General features: G+C 61.4%; 2 protein-coding genes across 6 annotated transcripts in view; both read right to left on the reverse strand.

Moving 5' to 3' along the window:
- The window catches only part of KIF21B (kinesin family member 21B), a 44,440-nt gene extending 41,741 nt beyond the window's left edge, over positions 1-2,699 (reverse strand). For all 4 annotated transcript variants that reach the window (XR_010941512.1, XR_010941511.1, XM_067729857.1 and 1 more), the window contains exon 1: positions 2,065-2,699. Coding sequence is in view for 2 of the 4 variants with exons in the window: in XM_067729857.1 (XP_067585958.1) it covers positions 2,065-2,699 (635 nt within the window). In the remaining 2 variants the exon portion in view is untranslated. The remainder of the gene's footprint in view (positions 1-2,064) is intronic.
- A 12,835-nt stretch (positions 2,700-15,534) lies between these two features.
- CACNA1S (calcium voltage-gated channel subunit alpha1 S) overlaps positions 15,535-25,297 on the reverse strand; it is a 61,281-nt gene continuing 51,518 nt past the window's right edge. For both annotated transcript variants that reach the window (XM_067729859.1, XM_067729858.1), the window contains exons 33-44: positions 24,608-24,767; positions 23,541-23,668; positions 22,442-22,538; positions 22,068-22,170; positions 21,214-21,315; positions 20,847-20,971; positions 19,389-19,517; positions 18,454-18,704; positions 17,261-17,346; positions 16,458-16,549; positions 16,185-16,280; positions 15,535-16,069 (exon numbers count right to left, since the gene is read on the reverse strand). In XM_067729859.1, the coding sequence (XP_067585960.1) occupies positions 15,818-16,069; positions 16,185-16,280; positions 16,458-16,549; positions 17,261-17,346; positions 18,454-18,704; positions 19,389-19,517; positions 20,847-20,971; positions 21,214-21,315; positions 22,068-22,170; positions 22,442-22,538; positions 23,541-23,668; positions 24,608-24,767 (1,621 nt within the window). In that variant the 3' untranslated portion in view covers positions 15,535-15,817. The remainder of the gene's footprint in view (positions 16,070-16,184; positions 16,281-16,457; positions 16,550-17,260; positions 17,347-18,453; positions 18,705-19,388; positions 19,518-20,846; positions 20,972-21,213; positions 21,316-22,067; positions 22,171-22,441; positions 22,539-23,540; positions 23,669-24,607; positions 24,768-25,297) is intronic.

Genomic DNA, 25,297 nt, shown 5'->3' on the forward strand with positions numbered 1-25,297 from the left:
CCCCAAAGCCCGGAGAATTCTCCCCTACAGCCTCCCAGTGGCACCATCTGCTCCCCGTCCCAGCCCCAGCCCAAGCCAGGTCCTGTCCTCAGCTTTGTGATTAGAAACTGGGCTCTGTCCAGGCATTGTCTGCCCTCCACGGCCAGCTGCGCACGGAGGTCTGGCGTGTGCCTGGCTGGGCGCTTGGGCTGGGGTGGGAGGGGAGGAGTGGGTGGGGCCTTCACCTTCCAGGAGGGCCTGCAAGCCCGGCTCTTCTGATGCTCAAATCTCCCCACCCCTCCAACCAGATCAGCAACAGAGGCAAGGAGTGGGGGCGTCCGGCTCCCCCCAAGGCCATCTCCATGGAAGCAGAGATGACGCCTGTCACTGGCAGAAGCTGGAGCAGTGGGCAGGCACAGTGCCCTCTGGGCGGGAAGGGTCCCGGGAACTTCTGGCGGTGGTGGGAAAGGAACACCAGCTCTTCCTCACTCTGCACAAGGTGCCAAGGCCATGGGCTTTCCCACGTCTTACGCTGCCCCAGTCTAGCCTGGGGGCCCTGCTGGGAGGGGGGGGCTTTGTTCGGCTCTCTCGGGTAAGATGGAATCTAAAGGAAAGCCCCCTGGGAGGGGCACCCCCAGTGCCCTCCTTCGCAGGCCCGGTTCAGTTTCCTTTTATGATGCGCCCAGACTCTCCCACTCTGCTGCAGCTGTCTTATTTACGTTTCCCACTCCCACACTCCCACCCACACCGTGCCCTCGCCCTCGCCCCTCCAGGGGATCCTGCCGCAAAGTCAGCCACGCAGCAGCCCGGCCCCGCCCAGCCAGCCCACCGGGCACCTTTGGGGCTCCTCTTTGTCTCAGGCTGTCCGGAGTCAACAAGTCTGTGCCCAATGATGCTCTGAGTGCAGCGGGGGACGTGGGGGGAGGGCACCTCGGTCTCCCTCCCTCAACCCCAGAGCTGTGGTCAGCAGTCCCCGGACCCTCTCCGGGCTGCGGAGGGCTGGCCAGGTGGCTGGTGTGTGTGTGGAGGGGGTGGTGGCACCTGCCCTGGGGTGTTTTCCATAGTCATCTCCGAGTGACTGCCCTGGAATCCTGGAATCTGGGTCATCTACAACCCAGGGAAACCAGAGACCTGCTCAGACCCACCCTAGACCCGGTCTGAGACTCCCACCCCCATCACACAGGGCTGAATGATGTCCTCCACCATCCCTTCATTGGCGATCAGTCCCAGACTGGCACTCTCCCACCATCAGACCCCCTCAAACAGAAAAGCCCAAATCAAAAACGGAGGGGTGACATGGCGTGAAGTGTCCCCACCCAACACAAAGCCCCGCACCTCCAGGTGCCCTGTCCTCTGCCCACCTCACTTCTGCCTCTATGTCCCTTCAAGTCCCAGGTAAGTCCATGCGGCCCTGCCCCGCTCAGTTCTGTCTGAAAGCCTGAAGATGGGCATCAGCGTCACAGCATCCTGCCCTCTCAGAACCTCGGAGACACCCCATCCTCCCTTCCCAGCCCCAGCCCCTCTTGGGACAGGGCCGGCAGGGTTCTCTCCAAAGCGGCGGACTCCCCAAGGAGGGCCAAGGCCCCATCCCAGCCCTTCCATTCGTGCAGCACTCGATCTTTGTCTGCGGAACCGGCCCGGGGGCGACGTGCTGCCTCCCCAGCTGGACCATGAGCGCAGGACTAGCCGGCTAGGGTGGATGCAGGGAAATTTCCCCCCATCCACTGTGCCCGCATGAGACAGCAGCCCGTGGGGAGGCGAAGAGGAAACACACAGACGCTCCGGCCTGGGCCAGGGCTGGGTGTGAAATACCGGATTTCCTTGTTTATTCGATTTTCTGATCATTAAGGGCTCCCAAGAGGGGCCCGAAATTACCACCCAAACAAAGCCACCTCCAGCCGCCCGCGGGGCCGCCGATCCCTGCGGGGGCCGGGCCAGCACGCGGCGCCCCCCAGCCTGGCCAGCCCGACCTCCGCGGACGCCGACTGCGAGTCGAGCGGCTCCCCGGGACCCCCGGACCCCCGCCCCGCGCCCACGCGAGACAAAGCCGAGTCCTCCGCGCACGCGCCCCGCCGCCCGTCCTACCTGACGGCCACCTTGACGCAGCAGTCCCCCTGGCCCGCCATGGTGCTTCGGCGCCGGGTCCCGAGTCGATCAGGGGCGGGGGCTTGGGGGCCAATGCCCCGGGCGGCGGCTGCGGCTGCGGCTGCGGCTGCTAGAGGCGAGGGCGCGGGCGCTGCGGACGGAGGCTGCGGCGGCTGGAGGTGACATGCTCGCGGGCGGCCGGCGGAGGGCTCACACGCGGCCGGCGGAGGACCCCCGGGGCCGGGCCCGCGCGCCCCCTCGAGCCATCGGGCGGCGGCGCGGAGCCAGCTGACAGCCCGGGCGCGACCCGCTCCCCACGACGCGGCTCCCGCGCGCGCACCTCCAGCCCGCAGCGCCTCCCGCCGCCACACGAACAAAGGGGGCGGGGGCCGGCCCGGCGGAGGCTCCGCCCCCGAACCAGTCCCGGCTCCGCCCCCGAGGCTGATGCACCAATCGAAAGCCCGAGCCGGCAGCAGGGGCGGGGCGGAAGCCTTTAAAGGAACCCCTCGCCTCATGTCCACGCGTTTGCTGGGGGCCTGGCCGGGTGGCCTGGGGGGCGCGGAGGGACGCGGCCCGCGCCGGAGCCTCGGACCCCGGAGCCGCAGACCCTCAGCCTCGGTGGGACCCCAGCCCATTAATGCGGAAGCCGGTACGCAGAGAGGGGAACTACCGAGGTTACACAGGAGTTAGTGGCTAAGCCAGGGTAAGAACCCGGGTCTCTGGGCCCAGCGCTTCTCTGCAAAGGGTCCCACAGCGCCTGGCGGTTTGTATTCTGAAAGCGCCCGGAAAGCCTCCCTTCTGCATTTATTCCAGTGAATTTGCCAGCCTTTATTGAGGGGGATTCTTGCTAGTGTCTAACTAAAATTCCCTCCACCTCCACCCTGCACTCTTCCCTACAACTTTAGATGAACCCTAAAGTTCATCTTTGGGTTGATCCCCGGCCAGACGGCCCCTCCCTTCTGTGAGACCACGGAGGCTCCAGTGACCTTTGTGACCCACAGATGACCCCTCTCCCCGCCTGGCTCACACTCTGCTTGTTGTGGCCGTGGGGGCAGAGAGTCAATGTGGGAGGCCCGAGCTGCCCCAGGGAGACTGGGAACAAAGCGGGCACTCAGCTCCGGGCACCTGGGTAGAGGTTGTGCGGAGGTGAGTGGGAAGGGGATGTGGAGGGCAGCTGCCTTCGCTTGGGTATAAAGGACAAGGGGAGCCCTGGGAAGTTGAAACACGGGGCAGTGATGGCGGTGGCCAGTGCCGTGGGAAGTCACAGTGGCCTTTCCAGGCCCTCTGCCCTCCATCTGAGCCCGGCCCCATCTCCCTGCCCCCAGCTCCCAACATTGGGGCCATTCACGGGGCCCCTCACCAGCTGCCCTCCCCGCCCCCCCCGCCCACTTCAACCAGCTCCCTCCCTGGAAAGCGCCCAAGAGGAGGACCCAGCTGCATCTCCAGATGTGGAAGGAGCGCTCTAGGGGGGCGGGGGGGCGGCGGGGGAGGAAGGGGAGTCTGACTCCAAGCCTCTTGCATCACCCACAGATGATGAAACCATGCCAGAGATTTTGGAGAGGGTATGGCCTAGGGGCTGAGGATGCAGCTTCGGTGCCATCCCCCTTTCTTTCCCTCCCCCACCCAACCCACAGATAACTGCTCCATCCGTAGCCCAGATCCCAGTTTGGTTTGACCTACTATGGTCAAACCAAAAAATAAAGATAATTTCTAGGGCACATTTCAAGAGCAAATCAGCGCCCCCGACTCCCTACCCAGTCCTGATGGAAGAGAGCAGCGCCCGCCAGCAGTGCCCCAGGGTGGAGGAGGCGCAGGGGATTGGGGAGCCCGGGGGGCTCCTGCACCTTCCACTAGCATTGGAACCTAGAGGAAGATCTTTCTGGGGCCAGCAGGTAGGTTCTCCGGCCAGAGCAGGAGGCCAGCAGAGTGCTGAGTGAGATCCTGCACATTCTCTTCCAACCAAGATAAGGTGGGGAGGAGACTGACAGTTAGGGACCAGCTACACAAACGAGGTACTTTACATGCGCGTTCTCATTTCACGCTCATCACCTTGTGAGCTAGGCTTTATTCTTTTGCAGTTTTGCCGACAGGGACACTGCGCCTCACCCAGCGTATAAGCAACAGACCCAGGATTTGACCTCATGTGTCGGGTTCCAGGCTCCCAGATCACCTCCGAGCAGCTGCGCAGGGAGCACAGCTCCCCAGCTTGTGTTCCAGGCTTGTGCTCTCGGATGACAACGTTGCATTTTTTTTTTTTTTTTTTTGACAACGTTGCATTTTGCAAAGCTGCTCTCCTGCCCACCAGACTCTGGGCTTCTCCGGGGCCCGACTCTGGTTTCCTGCCTCCAGAGGTCCTCTCTGACTTCCGAGAGTAGGTGACCTTCTGACTCACAGTTTCACTGCTGGGAAATGGCGCCAGAGCCACTGTCTCCCCAGCCCCCCCCATCCCTCCAGGTCACAGGGTGTCGAGCCAGGAGGAGCAGGGAGGCACATGGGATGGAAAGTCAGGCCTCCTAGAGGTCAGGGCCTCAGGGAGGCTCCCTCCTGGGCCTCCAGGGAGCAGCAGGGCAGCTAGATGTCCAGACTCCTGGAGCTGCTGCCCTCAGAGGCGAGAAGGTCAGATGGGGATCCAAGGGGTAGTAAGGAGGCCTAAACCACAGACTGGGCAGATTAGTTACAGGGCCAGGGGAAGCCCAGGAGGGCGCCCGCCCTCTTAGTGGGTGTCCAGCCTCAGCACAGCCCTGCTTCCTCCTCAGGTGTGTTCTCACCCCACCCCCTCCTCCCGCTGCCCCTCTTTCCTTCCCTCCTTCCCAAACCCTGAGGCTTCTCCGCATCAGCTGCCTGCATGCGTATCTCCCCCCCTCCTACACGCGCGCGCACACACACACACACACACACACACACACACACACACACGCTACCCTGTGTTTGGCCCCATCCTTCCCCCTCCTGGACTGCAGTTTGAGCCTCAGCTCTTGTCCCGAGCCGAGGCCCTCCCCCAGGCGTCTTGGACCTCCATCATCTCTCCTGACGGGAGCGGTGGGCGTCTGGGCAGATGGGACCCTGGGGAGTTGTGAGGGGAGCTCCGCGGCAGGAGGCTCCCGGGCTACTGCGGTGACAATACTCCGGCAGCACCTGGGGGCAGCCATCTGGCCCAGATCTCTCAGGTCGGCCTGGTTCTCAACCCTACAGTAACAAATCAGAACACCTACGAGATACCCTTAAGCCCTAGAAAGCTCCCCGATGGCGGCCTTTACTTCAGTCCCGTTCTGTGGTTCTTCTTCAGCATTAGCACCAGGCACTGGCATTTGGAGGAAGTATCTGAGCGTCGACCGGGAGTTCTGGGCGTGCAGGATACAGAGCTCCCGGCCTCCAGCTGCAGCCCCCAGGCTTGCCCAGCTGGGTTCCTGGGAGATCAGGCCTTAGCCCACCCTGCTGGCAGGCGGCCCAGCCGGGGACAGAGCCCAGAGTCCTGCTCGCCAGCAGGAGCTCCAAACCCCAGAGAGGGCCTACTGGGGTGCAGACGTGGGGACCTCTGCTCAGCGAGGGCACAGCCTGACTTCCCCTGTTATGGAAGGAGACAGACTTAGCGATAGAGGAAACCAGAATTTGTTATAAATAGCAAGAAAGAGAGAACTGCTGTGGATTACAAATACCCAACAGTCTCTTTAAAAAACAACAACACACTACTTTTGGTTTCAGATGTTGATAAGGGTTTAATACACCGCGTAACCTCAAATACCGGGTCTTCGTCCATTCCTCTCTGCAGTGCTTTCTAATACAGTGTTAGAGCCCAAGGCGGGAGCAGGTACGGGCAGCCTCAATGTCCCAGAATCCTAGAGTCCCTAAGGTCATCTAGTTCAACAGCTAGTTCCTCATCTTCAGGTGAGGAAACTGAGGCCCAGAGAGGTGAAGAAACTTGTCCAGAGCCACACAGTAAGCCTCTGAGCTGGCGCCAAAAGCCCCAGAGGGGGCGGTTTCCACCACAGCGTGATAGGACCCGAAGGCCGAACGCCCGAGCCTGGGCTGTGTGTGAGCTCATGACTGTGTAAAAGTCAAGTCTGCACAAAATAGCAGAAGACGGCCTGGAAGCCGGAGTCACAGAGATGTGGGTTCAGGTCCAGCTCTGCCACTTGAAGCGGGGTGACCTGGGCAAGTTCCCTAACCTCAACACGAGGACGCTCACACGCCCCTCATCGTGGTCTATCATGAGGTCAAAAAGGGGTAACCTGGGTGGACCACCCAGCACGAGGCCCTGCACAGCAGAGAAAAGAAGTTCCTTCATGTCCCGTAGAATCTCCCTCCCCTCTTTCATGCGCCGCCGTCCTCTGACTGGACAGACGGCGAATTTGTCATAAAGACTGACAGGAAGTCAGAGATGAGTGTGGGCGAGTCTGGGAGCAGGGCGTGTGGCGCTGAGGTCTGCCCACCCGAGGGCGTCCTTGTTGATCTGGGAGGAGGAGAGTTTCCAGCCTCTGCAGGCTGCTGGGTGGAGGGGTAGCCGGGTACGTGTCTGCAGAGGTGGGAGACCCCTGCGGAGCATGGATGGCCCTGGGCTCAGCCTCCCTGGGGGCCACCTGGAGGAGCATCTGAATTTCATTCTACTCGCCCCAGGGCTACCCTGTGCCGCGGGTGTTACGAGTGTTTTTTATAATCCTCACAACAGTCTGTGAGGCAAATACTGTCATTGTTCTCAGTTTGCAGAAGAGGAAATGGGCTCACAGGTCACTTGGCTAGTGTCATGGCCATTAATGCCTCCACCAAATATTTCCGGCCCTCTGCCTGTGGCATAGGGCAGGCCGCATGCCCTCATTCTGGTGTTAGCCGTGGCCCTGGGACGTCCTTTGACCAATGAAACGTGACCAGAGCTCACATGTATTACTTGCAGGTGGAAGCTTTCTGCGCCCCGGCACAGCACACAAGTTGATGTTGTTCAGAGCGTACGCAAGGCATGAACTTTCATTGTGTTCAGCCACTGAAATCACGAGCTTGTGTGTTACCTTGGCAAAGCCCACCCTACCCGAACTGACGTCCTTAGTGAGGCGCAGAGCCAGAATTCTGGTCTGGAAAGATGCCTGAGGGCCCAGAGCCTCCCAGGACTCTAGCTGCCCACCTCGGACTCACAGACGCCCCTTTGGGCTTCTGGTCTCCGTGCCGCACGGAGCCTTGTGGGCAGGTAGAAGCGGGTAGCAGCCTCTCTGCTCCACCTGTCTCCGCCCCCTGTGATGTTTGCAGATTGCTGGCTCCTGGGGACTCACCGAAGGAGCGTGGTTTCCCATCCACCTCTGGCCGCCGGCTGTGCTGAGCGTCCCTCAGCGGTCCTCGGGAACCACTAAGAAAAGCAATTAGAAAAACCCCAGGGCCTTTCAGTGCCACTGCCCATTGCCTGCCGAGGAACGGTCGTGGAGGTGGGTGTCGGGACACACCTGTGCTAACCCCCAGCTCAAAGCCTGGCCCTGCTCAAGTCACCCTTTCCCTCAGCCCTCACTGAAATAGGGCTGCCGCAAAGGGTTGGGTAACTGCCCAGAGACCCCAGACAGATCCAACTTCTCAGAGGCAACATACCAACAGCTGCCATTTCTGAATGTGGCGCTTGGTGCCGTGCAGAGCGCTTCAGGTCTGGGCTGTCCTGTACGGCTCCCGGCTCCCCGAGGAGCTGGGAGCAGCTCTCGTCCCTGTAGAACGAAGGACACCGAGAGGTGCCCAGGGTCGCACCACAAGTGGCAGAGCGGGGTTCAAACCCAAGCAAGGGTTTCCTGCTTCCTCCTGAGTCGGATCCCTGTGGAGGAAAATGGTGGTGGGGCCCCGGCAGCTGCAGAGCTGCCACCTGCTGCAAAGACCCGGATGTGGGTGTCCTAGCAGCTTTTTGTGGCGCCGAACTGGGATGAAAGGGTAAATGTGGAGTATCGCACAATGGACGCTACTCAGCAATGAAAGGGACAGGACCATCGGTACACGATAGGGCGCGGATGAACCGCAGAATAACTGTGCTGAGTGGCGGACGCCAGCCCCAGAAGAGCCCGTGCCTTGTACGTCCACGGAGGTGAAAATCTAGAAAATGCAACCTGAGCCATCGAGTGGCCCAGAGGGTGCCTGACTGGGGGAGGGTCTCGAACAGAGTCGGGAGGAGCAGAGGAGGGGTCACCAACAGGCACCCAGAAATCATGGGGGGGTGGACATAGCTATTATCCTGGTGGCGCTGGCAGCTCCACGGGGGTAGACGTTTTTCAGAAACAATCCAGCTGTGTACTTTATGTCCAGTTTATTATAAGTTAATTATCGCTCAACAAACTGATTTTAAAAGAGGTCATTTGCTCTAACCTCATTGCTCACACAGAGGTGCAGGGCGGCTGGTGACTTACCCGGGTCACTAGGACAGTCACCTGGAGTCCTGGCCACCTGAAGGTTAGCTGAGCCCTCTGCCTGGCCCCATGTGGCCTGCGGGCTCCCGGAGGGTCCCCCTCCGCCAGCAGGAGGACAGTGGTGGGGAATTAGGAGCACAGAGAGGGAAGGTGGACGCCAGCCAGGACCCGCGCTGGGGGAGCCAGAGACGAGGTGACGCCACAGGACTGGGGACCCCGAGAGAGGAGGTGTGGGGGTGGAGCCCCCCCCCCCACCTGGTGAGGCGGGGGAGAAGGCCCTAGCCAGGGCCCCAGAGGAGCCATCCCCCTCCCGCTTCCTCTCGTGAAATTATGGATAACCCCACCCTGCCCGGGAGCTCTTGATTTCTGTCCCGGAGGGAGCATCCTTTCCTCGCGTTTTAATAGCTTTTTGCTTCACCCAAAAGCTGCAGAGCCAGTGGCCAGCAAAGGAGCATTTAACACGTTAAAAATAGGAGGAGAGGGAGGCGGTGGAGGGCGATCACGCAGGATTAACCTCTAAAGTGCCGGCTCGCCAAACATGCAGCCAGACTGAGGATTCTGTGGACAGTCTTGAGTGCCCGCACCCCGGGGTGTGTGTGTGTGTGTGTGTGTGTGTGTGTGTGTGTGTGTGTGTGCTGAATCTCACGGGACAATTGTAGGGGAATTTCAAAGGCCCTTTGACCATGACAGCCTGCATCGGCCTGAGGTGAAATTATCTCTTGAGTCCCCCGGGGGGGGCGCCCCCATCCCTGACTCCGGTACCAGTTGACAGTGGGGACTCTTTGCCTTGAGGGGATTAGGGAGGAGGGAGGGTGTGGAGAGCATGAAGGAACTTCTTTCCTCTTTGACTTCCAAACTGGGTTGGAGGATCCCAGGAGAAGGCCCGCCCTGGGGGGCCTTCGGGGGTCTAAGTCTGGACCTGAACTAGCACGAATGCGGAGGGGAGGGGCGCCCAGGTCTGCCTCCCACCCCCAGGCCAGACTGATGAGTGCCCCTACGTCCGGCAGAGGAGGGGGTGGGCTCCCGGAGAGACAGTTAAACTCACAGTGCCTGGTGCAGAAGCCGCTGGGCACCCCTGCAGACACTCCTCATGGCCCCCTGTCAGTGGGGGCCCCTCAAGTGGTGACAGGTGCCGGGAGCGCCCCCCCTCCCGCACGCTGCCCGAGAACAGCCCTGACCTGGCGCCCACCTTGTGAGACTCTCTCCCAGCCGATGTGTGTGATCAGGACATCAGGACACACATACACAGCCCCCAGACGAAAGGCGGGGCTCTGCTCCCCAGAGGGGCGGGGGTGGGCTTGTGGCGCTGGGCAGTGGGGAAACCCACCCTCATTGTAGGAGGTTAAATATTGTCAGATTGCCTATTTGTAGACAAAAGGGGTAGAATGTTGGCAATTTCAAACGATTCAATGTAATGCCTGTTGTTTAGCGGTTTACTTAGCGTGTCTCTGGCGGTTGCCCTTCCCACCTCCCTCTCTTCCTTTCTTCCTCCCTTCCTTTTCTCCTTGCTGGGGACACAAAGTTGATAAGGAAATCTACTACCTTTGGGAAACACTGTATACTTGCAAAAAACAAGCTGTAGCCTCCTAGGTATGATACAATGTAACAAGTGCTACAGTAAAAGTGAGTGCTAAGAATCATCAACTGAATAAAAAAGCGCACGATGCGAGAGCTGTGAGTTCAGTTTTGTTCGGGGACTTACTGAGGACGACAGCCCGGGAGACAGGCTCTGCGTAGCTCTGAAGGGGGGAGTCAGCATGCCTGTGATTTGGAGAAGGGGGGCTGCACTCAGGCACACCTCTCGGTAAGGGGCTGCTCGTCACCAGGAGCGGATGCTTCCAATGATGACTTTAGTGCTTTTCTAGGTGTGAGAAGATGCACGAAATTGGGCTCATCAAGTGTGAAACTATAGAACTCTCTGAAGGCCTGTTCTGCCAGTTTCTCACAAAGCACAGAGAGCCCCATTCCTCGTCGCTCTGACCTCGTTTCAGCGGGAGTCGAAGGTCCGCGACACAGTGTCAGTGACTTCATTCTTGTGGAACTGGGTGGTGAGTGGCCTTCTCTAGTTGGCAGAGTTTCCTGGGGCCATCAGAGGGGCCCGGCTGAGACGGAGGACGGAGGGCTACCGGGTGCAGAGGGGTGCTGAGCGCGTGGGGCTGCGTGGGCTTGGACGGGCGCTTGGCGGGGTGTGGGAAGGGGCTTGGGCCAGATCAGTAGAGGACGAGGTGGGACTGGGTCAGGGATTGTCCTGCGATCCTCCTGATAGTACGGGGTGCCGGCAGCTCAAGAGCAGCGTCCAGGCCCCTGTCGGACACCTGGCCTCACTGCTTCTCAGTGGGTGAGTGACTTGGCTTTTCCCGGAATGGGCCCCACAGCAATACCCACTTCCTGGACGGTGTTGCAAAGACTACATGTGAGATTGTGTCCATCAGGCACTGCGTGAACCGGAACCGGCCTTGATGACGTCAGATGTTACCATTCTCTGCGTGACAACACCGCTGGTGGAGATATTTTAAAGGGCCCACGACTGGAAGTGGGCTGGGCTGGGTCTGCAGGTCTCACTGGCCTCCTTCTGGAACCAGGCTCCTCTCACGGACTCGGATGCTGGGCTCCACGGCCCTTTCCTCCTCTGGGTCTTGGTTTCCTTTCTTAACACAGTGGAATCTCCTCTGCTGATGGTTTTATTTAAACAAACAGCCCTCAGCTCTCCCTCCTCTGAATCCTCCACATCCCCGCCTGTGACCCTCAACGTGCTGCTCTGACATCCTAGCGTTTTTGAATTCGTGTTCGACACCAGAATTATTATTTTACCCTCTGTATTTATGGCAGGCTTCTTTTAAAACGCTTCTGTTCCCTGGCTTACTAAACTGGATTTAAGTTCCATTTAGGAGACAGCAGTATGGCACAGGAAAAAGAAGCAATGGGATTAGAAAGCTCGGGGACAAATCCAGCCCTGCCCCTTCCAGCTGGGAGACGCTGCCCCTCAGTCACCTCGTCGGTAAACCGGCAGCAGGAACCTTGGTGCAGTGGGGAGTGTCACTTGCCATCATAAGCCGTCAGTCCCAAGGCAGGAGTGACGTGTTACTGGGATCAGATGCCAGAAAATGGGTCAAGGTTAGCTCTGGGTCGTCAGTGCCTTTTCTAAGTGACCTGTGGAGCCGGCCTCCACACCCGAGGGCTACGGCTAAGAATTGCAGGGCCTGTGGGAGGACCAGGCCCGACGCTGAGATGCTGGGCTGAGAGCCGAGCTGCCCAGCATCCTGTGAGACACTCAGCCTCCTGCCGTCGTAACCTCTGGATTTTCTGCAGCCAGCGTCTGACAGAATCGAAACAGCAGCTGCTCACTGAGGGCCAGGCCCTTCCAAGGTCACTTTCACACCTTCCAGCAGCCTGCACTGTAGGAGTTTATCCCCATTGTACAGGGCCAGGGGCAGAAGCTCGAAAGGGTCTGTGAGCGCCTCGCATCAGAGCATGGAGGCAGGTGGAGGGACTCGGGGCCGCACGGGTGGGTCCAGCTCCAAGGTTGTGCTCCTTCACCCTGCAGAGGGCAGCCATGCCCCTGCTTCAGGGACCTCTCGGCCCCATCCAGAGCTGGGCCTGGAAACGCACTGGGACCACAGCTGGGGCGGGAGCCACGCCACCCCGCTCTGAGGAGGGCCTGGAACCGAGCCCAGCCTCCTCGGTCCAGAGATACTCCAGCTGAGCTCCGCACCTCCCAGAAGGCAGGGATGGCTCCCCTGGGTCTCAGCACCCGGCATGAGGCTCAGCGCCCACCACTCCCCCAAGCTGCGCCCCGCCCCCTCTGGCAGATTTCCCCCTGCCCCGCCCCCCAGCAGCGGGATCCCAGGTCTGCAGGGAACTGGCCAAGAGAAGCTAGGCGTGCGGCAGGCGGCGCCCTGGCCAGTGCCCCCAGACGACAGAAGGTGGCCCGCCAGCCCCTCTGGACACCGGCTCTGTCGGACGGCCCGGCTGACAGGAGGGGCCTGCCTGCTCCCCGCAAGGCCCCTGGCCCTCAGCCTTCCACACCCGTGTTCCTTTTATACTTTACCTGAGTGGCCTGGGGGCCCTCTATGGAGAAACCCAGCGATTATTTGAAGGGGAGCCGGGGAGAGGCAAGATTTTGTACATTCTGACAAATTAGAACGTCCTGCACGTTGCAGAGGAAACTGCCTGAACTTTCGGAAAGGGTGAGAGCTGGAAGGTTCCTCAGAGCCCGTGTGCACGTGTACACCTGTCGCGTGGGCTGGGAGGCCCGGCACAGACGTGCCAAATGGCGCAGGCCTCAGGGCTGTGGGGCTGAATCGGGCCTTGGCCCTCCTACCCGCTGCGGGGCCTTGGGCACGTTACCTGTCCTCTCCGGGTCATACTTGGAAAAGGAGGCTGATACTTCCTCGGTATCAAGAGGATTAAATATTTAATCTACGCAGAAGGCTTGGAGCAGGGCCTGCTGTACTGTTGGTATTCTGTACAGGTTAGGTATTGATATAAGATGCTCCGGTCCCGCTTGTAAATGGAAACGTCCTTCTATAGACCTTTGCAGCGTACGAAGCCCTTTCACGTGTGCCCCAGGTTATTTAGTTTTTCAGCCACGCTGCGAGGGGGATTATTTCAGCTCCCCGCCAAGAGGAGGCATTGGAGGGGACAGTTGGAGCGGCTGGCTGGGTGGGGCTGAAACTGAGGAGTCAGCCTGCACCCCTGGAGGCCGATTCCTGCCCCGCCTCCCCGGGCACTGGGCAGTGAGGGCGCGAGGCTGCAGCCCTGAGCAGGTGGCCCTGGGCGGGCGGGCTGTCAGCCGGGGCAGGGCCACACTTCTCAGCACTTCCCTGCATTGATCTGACAGTGACTGAGCCGCTCGTCTGTGTTGAAAAGTGCTCAGCTCTGGGGTTAAGGGCCAGCCTGGTGGACCTGCTCCTGCTTTCGTGGAACTTGGCCTCAGTCCGGTGTAAAATAAACGTCACAGAGCAGGGGTGACCCCGGCCGCGATGGGGAAACACGTGTCCCGTCGCTGGGCCACCTAGAGCGTTTGGGGGCACCCGGGGGATGCATTCTGCGGGAAGTATTAGAGAAGCTGAGATGTGGAAGATGATGGCCAAGGGGTCCGTGGGGTTGAGGGTTCGGGAAGTTTCTCCCCAGAACGGCATGTGGCGCTCAGAGGGGCGGGCAGCTGCCCCCGGCTGGGCTGCAGGGGGCTGGGAGGGCAAGCACCCCGGCATGAGGGCCAGGGCTGGGTCGGAGCTGCCTGCAGCCCAGGCAAGGGTTCTGCACCATATTCTGAGGCTTTGGGGGCCTTTAAGGGTTTTCCGTTGGGGGATAAGACAGCAGGTTTCTCTGTTTAGAAGGGTCAGGGTCAGGCTGGGAGGGAGGGGGGTGGTGCTGGGAGGCTGTTCCGAGGCACAATAGACAAGGCATGAAACGAGGACTGAGTGTCAGGAAAGTCACACGCGGAGGGGACAGGTTTGAGAAATACTTGGAGGGGGAGTCCCCAGGGCACAGTGGGGGAAGGTAGGAGTCCGGACAACACTCAGACTCCCGGGTTGAACAGGGGGTAGGGCCCTGAGGTCAGCAGGCTGCGGGGACGGGTGAGGAGGTCGACTTTGGACACGATGTGCTTTGGGCACGAGTGGGACATCCGCAGAGCTGACAAGGAGCGGCACAGGATCGACGCCTAGAGGAGATGGGCCGGCCGCGCAGTGCGGACTGCCAGCCCTGCGTTAGGAGAGTGATGGGAGCGTCTGGGGGACTGAGCCAGCGGGAAACAAGGATGCAGGACACAGAAGCCTGAGGACGCCCCTCCCCAGAGAGGTGGCTGGCCTGGGGACAGGTGACAGGGAGGCTGCAGGAGGGAGACGGGAAAGGGGAGGTAACTCGGGAGAGCCAAGGCCACGGGCCTTGCAGGAAGGAGGGAGAGGTGACAGCACCTCACGAGGGCTAGAAACTGGGTGAGCTCGGACTCCCAGGGTCTCAGAGCAGGGGTGGGGCCGAAGGCGGTCCGCCTGGCACCAGGCGAGCCAGGGGAGGGGAGCCAGCCCAGGTGAGAGGCGTGGTCCTCAGGAATGAACTAACCAGGTGGCAGGGGAGAGACAGGTAGACAGGTGAGAGACGGCAGGTAGACAGCAGGTAGCTGGACGGCAGGGGGACGGCCAGGACGGACGTGCAGGTGGAGGAGGGCAGTGAGGAGGGGCGGACGGTGGCTGGGACGGTGGCTGGGCTGGCCGAGGGTCGGCTGCAGGAGAGCGGGCTCCTGCTGGGTCGGGGGGCCGGGCGGGGAGCGAGGGGCACAGCGGGCTGTCCGTCAGGCTGGTGACAGGAGCTGTGGGAGGGATCTTCTGGGGGCATCTCTGTGCAGGAGGGAACAAAGCCTTGCTGAGGGTGGAGTGGGGGCGGGTCCCTGGTGCTGAGGTTTGAGGAGGAGACGAGTGGAAATGGCTCCTCTGACGGGGACCCCAGGTCTGCAGGGCACCGGGGGCGTCATCCCCCTGCCCCATGCGGCTCCCAGTCTGGGTGGCGGGGTTGCCAGGAGGTGCACGGGAGGCCAGTGGGAGAGCTGACGGCGGGGGAAGCGTCTGCCCGGGGAGGAGGGGAGGGCCCTGGTGGGACCCCAGTGCTAACTCTGCCCCTGGCTGGCTGTGTGACACAGGCACGCGAGCCACCTCTCTGGCCTCCAGTGTGGCATCTTCAACACGGCCTCTCCCGCTGCTGGAGAACGAGCGGGTACCGTGTGCGACGGTGCTCTGGGGCTAGGATGTGTCTGCAGCCGGCACGCAGGAGGGAGTGGGGGCCACAGCCCTTGCTTCATCCTGTTACACACTGCTCCTCGGTGGGTGCGGGAGGGGAGGGGGGCACTGCAGGCCCTGCTCCCCCAGGCGGAGAGCAGGGCCCCCCCGAGGCTCTGGGGCCGGGCGGGCCGTGGACTCTGGCCAGGACGGTGGGGAAGGGTGGCTGCAGGGGACCTGCCCGGGGGGCTGCCCAGCGACGTCCAGGAGCACCGCCTCCTCCACGGTGGCCCCTCTGCTCCTGCAGAAGGATGATGCAGAGGGGCCTCCGTGGAACGGCGGGAATGTGTGTGTGTGCTGAGGGTGTAGAAGGGCCCCCAAAGGAGACGAGCAGAGACAGGTGCCCTGTTGCGGGCCTGGAGACTTTAATGTCCTGCTGGCACTGACCAGCCCTCTTTGAATGACCCCAGAAGCTCCATCCCATCACGCCTCTTGCTGGTGAGGAGAAGGGCCTGTCCATCTACCTCCAGACCTTGTGGGTGGCTCCTGTCTGTTTGTCCGTCTAGCTGCTGAGACGGGGGGGGGGGGGGGGGGGGCTGCCGTGCTGGGCCAACCCTCCCGCGCCAGCCCCCCACCCTTAGCCATGCCGGCTCTAAGCCCAGGCTGACGCCGTGGCCTTCACAGCCTGCGGGGAATGAGGGTCTCCTGGGAGCCCTGATGCTGGTTGAGGCTTCCCAGGGAGCACCCGAGGCTCCAACGCCCCCGGGCACTGGCCACACCCTCCAGGGCCTCTCGTCCCTTCAGAAGCTCCGCGGCTGCCACCTCCACTTCCTGCAGTTCCATCTGGCAGGCTTCCACCAGGGTGTGGCCCGTTGCCATGACGAACTTAGCGTCAGCCGCCAACGTGTCCAGGCCCCCTCGAACCAGAGCCTGCAGACGCGAGTGGTGGCCGGGTGGGTCTTCCCGCGGAGCCTCAGCCCCTCTCCACCCCGGGCCATTGCAGAGCCACCTCGGGATGCAGTCCAGTGCCTTCCTAGCCCCCTACCTCTCGGATCAGCAGGGCCATGGCTGGGGCCGGACACCCGGGGGTACCATCCTTGGGGGGTGCTTCCTCGGGCACCAGAGACTGTGTCCCCACAAGCTGTTCCGGGTGCACAGAAGCAAAGACCCCTCAGGAATGCTGGAGCCCACTGGGATCAGGAAGCCCCGGCTTTTCAGACGGAGCCCCAGCCAAGATCCCTAGGAAGGGGGGACCAGGGGTCCTGTCCCTTCTGCTGTTCAATTAGCACTGCAAGCTCCCCGGCCTGTGGCCCATTACCTGGCAGGGGTTGGCAGGTGCCCGAGCGCCGCAAATCGCCCTCCGGGGCAGCTGTCCCTGCAGCCTCTCCCCATGGGACTTGCTGTGGGGTCCTGTGGGCACGGTGGGCCGAGGGCCAGAGGGGCTGCTGACTCCTGCTGGGAGCCCTGGGTGGACAGAGCTCCCCTTGGCCAGTCAGCCCCGCCCTGAGATCCTCGGGGTCCTAGAGGGTGACACACGCCGAGGCCCAGCCCACCCCAGGCCTGGCGGGACTCCCCACTGCCCATCCCCCCAACTCTACGTGCCCTGGTCCCTGTCCCTGTGGGTTTGGGAGGGAATCAGGGCCAGAGCCTGACCAGCTCTGGCCAAGCTGATCTTGTGTTTGTGTGCGTGTGACTGTGCATGTGTGTGTGCGCGTGTGCGTCTGTGTTGGGGAACACAGCAAGCACCCTGGTCTCCTGTGAACTCCAGCCTCCTCCGGCCCCTACTGTCACACACAGCGGTCCAGGACCCACTGAGAGGCTGCCCGGTCATCTGCTGAAAGGCAGAGCTGAGGTGTCAGTGTGTCCAGGGCTGTCTTCAGCCGGGGTGGAGGGGTCCGAGCTTCCTGGTGTGCCAGGGAGGGCCCTTTCACAGTGCACCACCCACCCCCGGCTCCCTCAGTCACCTGGGTGGCCCCCTTCCTCTGCCTGGGTGAGGAGCTGGTTCCCATCGCCACAGGCTCCCAGCCCTCCCGGCCACAGGCTCCCCAACTGGACGGAAGAGCGGCTCCCCAGGCCTTCCTGGGAGAAGGTCAGCCCCTCGGGAGCACAGGAGAGACTGACCCAGGGTCCCCTGGGGCCGGGCGGAGGCTCCTCCTCTGGTGGCAGACGTCTCTGTCTCCCCTGGGAGCTCCCCTTCAGAGTGGACGCTGAAATGGAAGCACGGCTGATGGGGTTACGGGCTCCTGCCCTCTGTGGTCCCCACACCCTTTCCCTCTGGGTCTAGGCCCATCGCTGTGGAGAGGCCAGCCTCCTCTCCTTCCATCTGCACCCCTTTGCTCTCTGGCCCCTCCCACACCTGCCCAGCTCGGGCCTCACACCCCTGAGGACACTGCGTCTCAACCTCGGGTGCACGTGGATCACCCGGGAGCCCTCACATCTGGTCGCGGGGTGTCCCGCCCAGAGCCCACAGTTCTGGAAGCTTCCTCCATGCCCGTAACCAGTTAGGTCCTGGGCCCTCGGCCTGCTCAGGACCTACTCTTTGACATCGTTTGGTCATAGTCGGATCACATGGCACGTTCTCCCGACAAGACTGCAATCCTCTGGGGGCTGGGCCGGGTCTGCACGTCCACAGCACCCAGCACCGCGGTGACCCCACGTGCAGGCGCCCTCCAAGACTTGTGGGCTGAATTTGAGGGGTCTCAGGTCAGAAGGGGGTGCAGGCAGCCCCAGCCTGGGAAGTAGTGGTTCCCCGGGCCTCTGCCCTGTCCCGCCCATTCCGAGGCAGGGGAGCCCAGCCTCTCCAGGCCAAGGAGACGCCCAGTCCCTGGGCCCGCTGTCTAGAATAGAAGCTCTGCTTGGAGCCCAGCCCATAGGGCACGACGGCCGAGACCCTCTCTGCTCATCCTGCTGTTTTTCCTGACACTCATGTAATCACAGGTTATATTCAGCCCTGGGTTGGCGACATGGGAACCACCTGGAACCCAAATCCAAGGGTTGAATCTTAATTCTTCAGGTTTCGTAGGATGCGCCCTCTTCTTCTAACCTAACGTGTGCCTTTCCCGGACCCGCCAAGACCACGGAAGAAAAGCACCGCTGGGCACTGACCGACACCGACCCGAGGCTGCCCCCTGCCGGCTACACACGTCTCTGCCGTCCAGGCGCAGCGAGGCGTGGGCTGGACCGCAAAGGGCGCAAGGCAAGCAAAGCACACCCTCCACGTTTCGGGGTGCCCCCAAAGGCCCGGAGCCCACTAACCATGTCTGCCCAGTCTCACCCCAGCCCCTACGTGCCGGGCTGACGGTTGCCGCCACTACCTGAAAAATGGCGGGCTGTTGCCATGGTTGCTGTTGCCACCGGCAACGTTGGCGTTGGCATTGTTGGTGTTGGCACGGGCAAGAGGGTGGGTGCTTGGATGTTGAGGGAAGTCCTCCAAGAAGACGGGCGACTCCAGCTCCTGCATCTCTATTTCAGTAAACTGGAGGGGTCTCTGGTTGGCCATGTGTGGAGGCAGGGAGTTGGTCCTTTCCAGGAAGCTGTCCACCCGGCCAAACAGGCCTCCGGTCCTCTGGGGGCGAGGAGGACAGGGGAGGGACTGAGACCAGGCACCAGGGATGGATGTGCGGGGGCTGTCACCCTGGACGACAGACGGCGCCGGGAACAAGGCCAGAGGAGAACAGGGCGGGCTGTGAGGCCGGAGAAGAGACCATCGCCCTCGGGGCGTTCTCGGTTTGATGGGGTACGCGGGACACCCCTAAGAACTGTACGGGGACCAGACACCGGGACGGGAAATGCAGGGTGTCGGGGAGCCCGGAACCAGGCAGTCTGGAGGACGGGCTCTAGTCCAACCTCCGAAAGTAACTTGCTGAGCGGTACTGGACTCAGACGGTCTCTCTGGGCCACCATTTCCTCATGAATAACCCAGAAGGTTCAGCTGGGTGGTCGTGAGGGACCCTCCAGCTCTAGGAGGGAGGACAGTGAGACAGGAAGCAGCTGGGGCATCTGATAACGGGGGCTTCCGATGGATGGACGTTGCCTCAGGCTTGTGGGGAGGGGAGGCCGGGGAGGCTGGGCAGAGGAAGGTGGGAAGGACGTGACACCTCAGGTAGGTGGGTCATTGGTTCAGAGTCCTGGGAGGTGTGGGCGGCAGGTATCCTCAGCTCCCCCCGTTCTGCACGGCGGGGCTCCTGGCCTCCTTTCCGCTCCCTGGCCTGGAACGCGCACGTGCTGGCGTGGCCGGGGCCTCACTCACCCGGAATATCCCTTCCTCCATCGCGGCCTCCACCATGGCTCTCTCCAGCTCTTCCTCGGCCGTCAGGTCTCCCGAGATGGTGCGGCGGATCTCAGGGGCTGCCTCTTCCTCAAGGGTCCGCAGTCCGGCCTGGGGACACAGAGGGACTCAGCGGCACCCCCAGGCCAGGAGGGGAGGATGCACTGCTTCTCACGGCCTCCCCGTGTCTAATCCCGGCAACCAGGGCTTCCCTGAAGGCCCAGCTCCGCCCCACCCCCTCCCGCCCATTCGATCCCCCTGGGCTCCTGCTCTGCCGCTGGGCTAATCCTAACCCTGATGGCTCCCAAGGCATCTTCTCCAGGCCTCACAGGGGTCTCATCCCCCGCCCAGGCCTCCAGGCCGGGAAGTCCTCTCCTCAGTGCAGTCTTTTAGACAAACGATCTCTTCCGAGGGCACGCGCCAGTTATACCATTTTTTGAGCTGATCAAAATTCATATCACCAGCAACGGGACAAAGCAAGATTGGTGTCACCTGATAGTTTGCAGTGACAACGCAGCATCACTTCTGGGACACTGCTGTCCAAGATGCAAGCCCTCAGTCTGTCACGAGGCAACACTGCACAAACCCAGACCGAGGGACGCGCTGGCTGGGAATCTTCCAAGTGTCAAGGTCATTTCAAGGAAAGGCTGAGGGACTACAGACTAAAGAGATATGACAGCTAAACGCACTGTGCGATTCTGGATCCGATCCTTTTGCCATAAAGGACATTATTGGGACCACTGGCGCAACTTGCACGGGGCCTGAGGATTCCGTGGGAATCATGCATCAGTTTCCTGATTTTGGTGGCCACATCGTGGTTATGTAGGAGGGTTATGGAGGAGAATGCCCTTGTTGGCAGGAAATACACACTGACCTGTTCTGGGTTGATGGGAATGAGCCTCAAACGGTTCAGAAAGAAAAATTTGTTTTGTACCGTACGTGCAACTTTTAAAATTGCGAGATTGTTTCAAAGTAAGAATTGAGGTACGTTTGTGAACGCACAGCCCGAATACGGGAATATTTTTTGAATGTATCCTTTACGTGCGATATACTTAACATAAAAAATTGAAATTAAAAACAGGCAAGATAGCCCAAAGTTCTAGGTTTCTTTGTGCACCCAATGGGTCATTTCAAGCACCTCCCCTCCCCCAGGAAACCTGTTCTCTTTGGAGACCACTGCTCTCATCTAACCCAAATCTCTCCCTTGTGTTCAGGGGATAGGACCATGGTTTTGGGTCGTATCCTGCAGGGCTGGAAGGGCTCCTGGTTCTTCCCTTGAGGTCGAAGCATCTTCCATCCAGAGCTGTCATCTCTCCCCCTACTCATCCTGGCTCCGTCCTGCCCTGTCTGCCTCCACCGCTGCCCCCAAGGACACAGAGGGAGCTGGAGTCTCGAGAGCATCTCAGCAGTGGAGCTCCCTGGTGCTCGGGATGGGCTTACCTGGATCTGCACGGTGTCCTTCTTGGGCCGGTACCCATAATATTCCTCCTGGCGCCTCATGAACTTCCGGAAGTGCTCCTGGATGAGAAACGTGGCGTAGAACTTCCCCACCGTCACCTCGTCATCTGCAGGGGGGGCAACAGGGGCCGGTGGGCATCTGAGGCTGGGGTCAGCGTAGCCGGGTCCAGGTGCCCCTCGCGCCCCCCTCCTCTGCTTGCCGATGTGACCCCAGTGGCTGCCATGGGGTCCACCCAAGGCATTCACGGAGGACCAGGCTGCCCTCCAACTCCCGCGGGGCTCCCTGGAAGCGACCTTCTCCCCTGCCCTCGGCCGCCTCTGCTCCCTGGTCTCCCAAAGTGGCGCCCACCTCCTATGGGCGGGATGACCTGGTCCAGCAGCTTCATGCTGGTCCTCTTCCAGATCTTCTTGATGATGGCCCGCAGCTCCTCGTTGGCCTGTTCGAAGTTACCTGGGGGCAAGGGACAGGCCAAGCCAACCGCACTTGACAAAGCCACCTAGCACTCCCCGAACCTCTCGCTCAGCAAACGTTGTCTGGGTTTTCCCTCGTGGCGGCTGCTTTGTGGGGAGGGCATCGCTGTTCCCCCGGGGCCGCCCGACCCTCGGGTCACACACGCACTCCCCACAGGCCTCGGCTTCCAGCACCTGGAGTGGCTGATTGGAGAGGCTGTCGCCCCCCTATTCTCCCCTCCGCCCGTGCAGCAGCCTTCCATCCCCCACACCCCGTGGTCTGTCCCGCCTCCTCCAGGCAGCCGTCCTGCTCCTCTGCTTCATGCCTGCGAAGGCCCTGCTCACCTGGGCGGTAGCTCTGATGCCGCTGGGTCCCTGCGTGAGGGACACCCCCATCTCCTCCCAACTCCCATCCCGTCTGTCCTCCCGGCAGGGGGGCCTGCAGGTTCAGTGGGGCCCCGTGCGCACCCAGCAGTGGTCCAGTGGACCCCGGGGGGGCCCACCCCCGTGCTCACCCCGCCAATCCCTGGCCCACCCGCATCAGACGCGGCTGTGTGGGAACAGAGCCTTGGTGACCTTTGCCCTGCAGAATTTGGGGGCTCCCGCTGTGCCCTGAGGGGCATGAGAACGTTGTGGCCGTGGCCTGGGTCCTCCCTCTACTTCTCCCCGTGACTCTTGATTCCGACCTTTAGCTCAGATTCTGGTAGAATCCGCTAGAAAACTCAGCCCCTGAGAGGAGGGGACTGCCCGCACCTTCCGTCTTGATCTTGAGCGCCGTGCGGACCAGGGCGAAGAGAGTGGCGTTGAAGGTGACTGTGCCGTCACTGTTCAGGGGCATGTTCATGCCCACCAGCCGCTGTGCAGAGAGGGGGCTCACTGCCAGGCTGGGACCACTGAGCCAGGCAGTCATCCTCACCCGGGCTGGGGGCCGGCAGGGGAGGGGACCGGGCGCTACGCCCTCCGTGACGGAGGGGAGGATGAATTGGAGACACTGTTGAGAGTTTAGGTCCCAGGCGTGTGGGGACCAGGAGACGACTGCTCTGAAATGACTCACCCAGTCGGGCCCTCGCCAGTGTCCCTGCCCCAGGGCCAGGTGGGGGACACCCCTCGCCGGCAGCTCTGGTTACCTTACATGCTACCCGGTGTGGGCAGAACTTCCCAAAGCCCAGAGGGGGCTGGATCCTCCTCAGCAGGGTCACCACGTCCAGGTGTTTGATTCTGCCCCTGCGGTAGGACACCAGACCTGTGCACCTGGCAGCCCCACCCAGACCTCCCTTCCAGCTCAGAGAACGGCCGAGGGCGGGGGAGCCAGGAGCCAGGGGGACGCTTCCTGATTTCCAACCGTGCTTAGGGAGTGGAAGCTGAGTGTCCATTTTAAAGAAGAAGCGATGTTTGAATTCACTGTTGCCCACCACCAGGAACGGGCTCTCTTTTTTGGGGGGTGGTAAGAGGCCAGAATCCCCTCAGATATGGGATCTCCGGGCTGGAATCTGGACCTCATTTCTCCCATGGTGGAGCCTTCGCTGGGTTTTAGTCAAGCTGCCTGGGGGCTCTTGGGATGTATTAACAGAAGTAGAGGGTATGGATCAAGGGAGGTGGAAGCTCACTTCCAGGGGCTGGTAGGGAGCTGGAGACCGTGTCATAGGTTGGGAGATTAAGTGAGATACTGCACGTTGTGCTTGGCACAGCACCTGACACCTGGGAAACAGTCATCGAATGTGAGCTCATTACCTTCTTAGGAAGAAGGTAAGGCAGCTGTGCTTCCCAGCGTTAAAGTGCACCCGGACGCCCCGAGGGCCAGGTTAACGGCAATGCAGATTCTGATTCCGTCATTCTGGGGTGAGGCCCGGGAGGTGGGGGCAGGGTGGGCTCTGCATCTTTCTAGAGCTCGGCTTCTTGGTCAGTGGACCACACTCTGAGTAGCCGGGGCCTAAACTGCCTGGGGAGGTAGTGAGTTCCCTGCTCCTAGAAGCATCCAAGCGAAGCTGGATGACCATCTCCCAATAAAGGCGAGGGGGCTTCTGCCCTGGGAGGCTGTAGGATCCCTCCCAACCCTGAGGAACTCCAAGTCTCTGTTTCAGGCCCTGGGATAATAAAGGGAGGGGCAGCCCCCTCCTCATCGTTAGACTGGAGAGTGACTTGCTGTCGGACTCCAGGACGGGGTCTAGACCAGAGGAGTGGACGGTTGAGGGAGGGCCCAGCACAGAGCCTGCAGGAGGGACTCACTTAGCTTCTGGGTCATACTCTGCCCAGATGGCCTTGAATTCGTCCAGGTGATGAGGGCCCAGGATGGACCAGTCCCGTGTGAGGTAGTCAAAGTTGTCCATGATGACAGCCACAAAGAGGTTGATGATCTGCAGGAGGAGAACCGTGGGTTCCCTGCTCGGAAAGGCAGGTGGCACAGGGGGCGGTGCGGGGGGAATGGGGGCATCCACGGGGTCTGGGGTCCGTAGCTTCTCCTGCCTGGGCCCTGCCTCCGAGCCCTTCTGGTGACTACATCCCGCACACGAGCAGCCTGTGTCACTGCTCCGGCCCACGCGGTGTCCACTGCCGGGGCTCCCGGGGTTCATCCTTAAAAATCCCAACCTCAGCCTCTCGTCTGCCCCCCAGAGGGACGCTGGTCTCCCCCTGTGCCGCGCTTGTCTGTCCTGTATTGTGGGGTGTCCCTTTGAAATGCAAGGTGGCACTCAGTGAGCACCTTCAGGGCTAAGGCTGTGTCCTGTTTGCCTTTCTGTCCCCTGCACTGAGCCCAGGGAACGTTAGACGCTCAAGCAAGCGCCTTAGTGAACATAGAAAAGAAAAAGAGTGAAGAGCGAGGGCCTGGGGCTGGGGGCCTCTTTGTGTCCCGCGAGTGCAGACAGCAGCCCTGGAGCCTCAAAGCCACCTGTGCTCTGTTTCCGAGCCCACTGCTACCTCCTTCGGGACCTCGTTTCAGGAGTCTCAGCCTCCTCACTGGGGGGCAACCGCCTCTTCCAGGGAAGAGAGAGGGGCGAACGGCTTTACTCTGTTTTAGGGTAGAACCTCACTAAATTCTTTTGATTACCAATCGCTAACAACAACAGCAAAAAAGGGCCAAGCTCTTAGCAACTCCTCTGGAGCAGGCAAACGCACTCGGAAAACTCAGCCACGCCCAGGATGACCAGAACAGGGACACCCTAGCCAGAGTCCCGTCTCCTGAGTCCCTGAGCTATAGGTCCCTGGAGAGACAGAGGCGACGGGAGGCGGCGGGGTGGGGTGTCACCCTGCCTCAGCGCATGTCCCCGCAGCCCGGCCGCCCCGCCCTCGGGCCTCACCAGGAAGGCACAGAGCATGTAGAAACTGATGAAGTAGTAGTAGGCGAAGTCGGTGCCACAGGTGCGCTCCTCCCCCGGGGCGTAGTCCGACTCGGGGTCGCACAGCTGGCCGTAGCTGCAGGCCAGCAGGATCTCCTGCCACGCCTCACCCGTGGCACACCTGGAAGGCAGGGCGCCGTGCGCCTCTCACTCTGGGCAGCGGTGGAGAGCAGGGCGTCGGGGGGAGCAGGCCGGGCGCCCCTGAGGACCCCGGGTTCACGTGCTGCCCAGTGTGAGCCAGGCCCCACTGCCCCCTGTGCTGCGTGCGGTCCCCCACAACTCTACCCCTCGTGGGGCACCATAGGCAGGAACTGAACAAAGAAAGGGGGCTTCTCGGACAGAGGGGCAAAATCAATCCAGGATTCAAGTCACCGCTGGGGCAGCAAGAGAGCAAGAGAGCTGACCCGGGGTCGGCGAGGCCTCCCCCTCCCCACAAGGGACATTCGAGCTCCATCACCCGCCTCAGTGCAATGAGGGTGGGGCGATCTGCGGGACCCCACTCAGGACCGGCTGCCTCCTTTTTGACCCCCAGGGCACAGTGAAGACGAGGGCCACTCGCGCAAAAACGATTTAAACAGCGGCTCTGGCTGTACGGGGTGAGCATCTGAAAAGGACAGCAGAGCCTTGGCGCTCCGGCGCGCTGGGCCCACA

Source organism: Pseudorca crassidens, chromosome 2 (genome assembly GCF_039906515.1).
Source record: "Pseudorca crassidens isolate mPseCra1 chromosome 2, mPseCra1.hap1, whole genome shotgun sequence".
In the NCBI taxonomy this organism is placed as follows: domain Eukaryota; kingdom Metazoa; phylum Chordata; class Mammalia; order Artiodactyla; family Delphinidae; genus Pseudorca; species Pseudorca crassidens.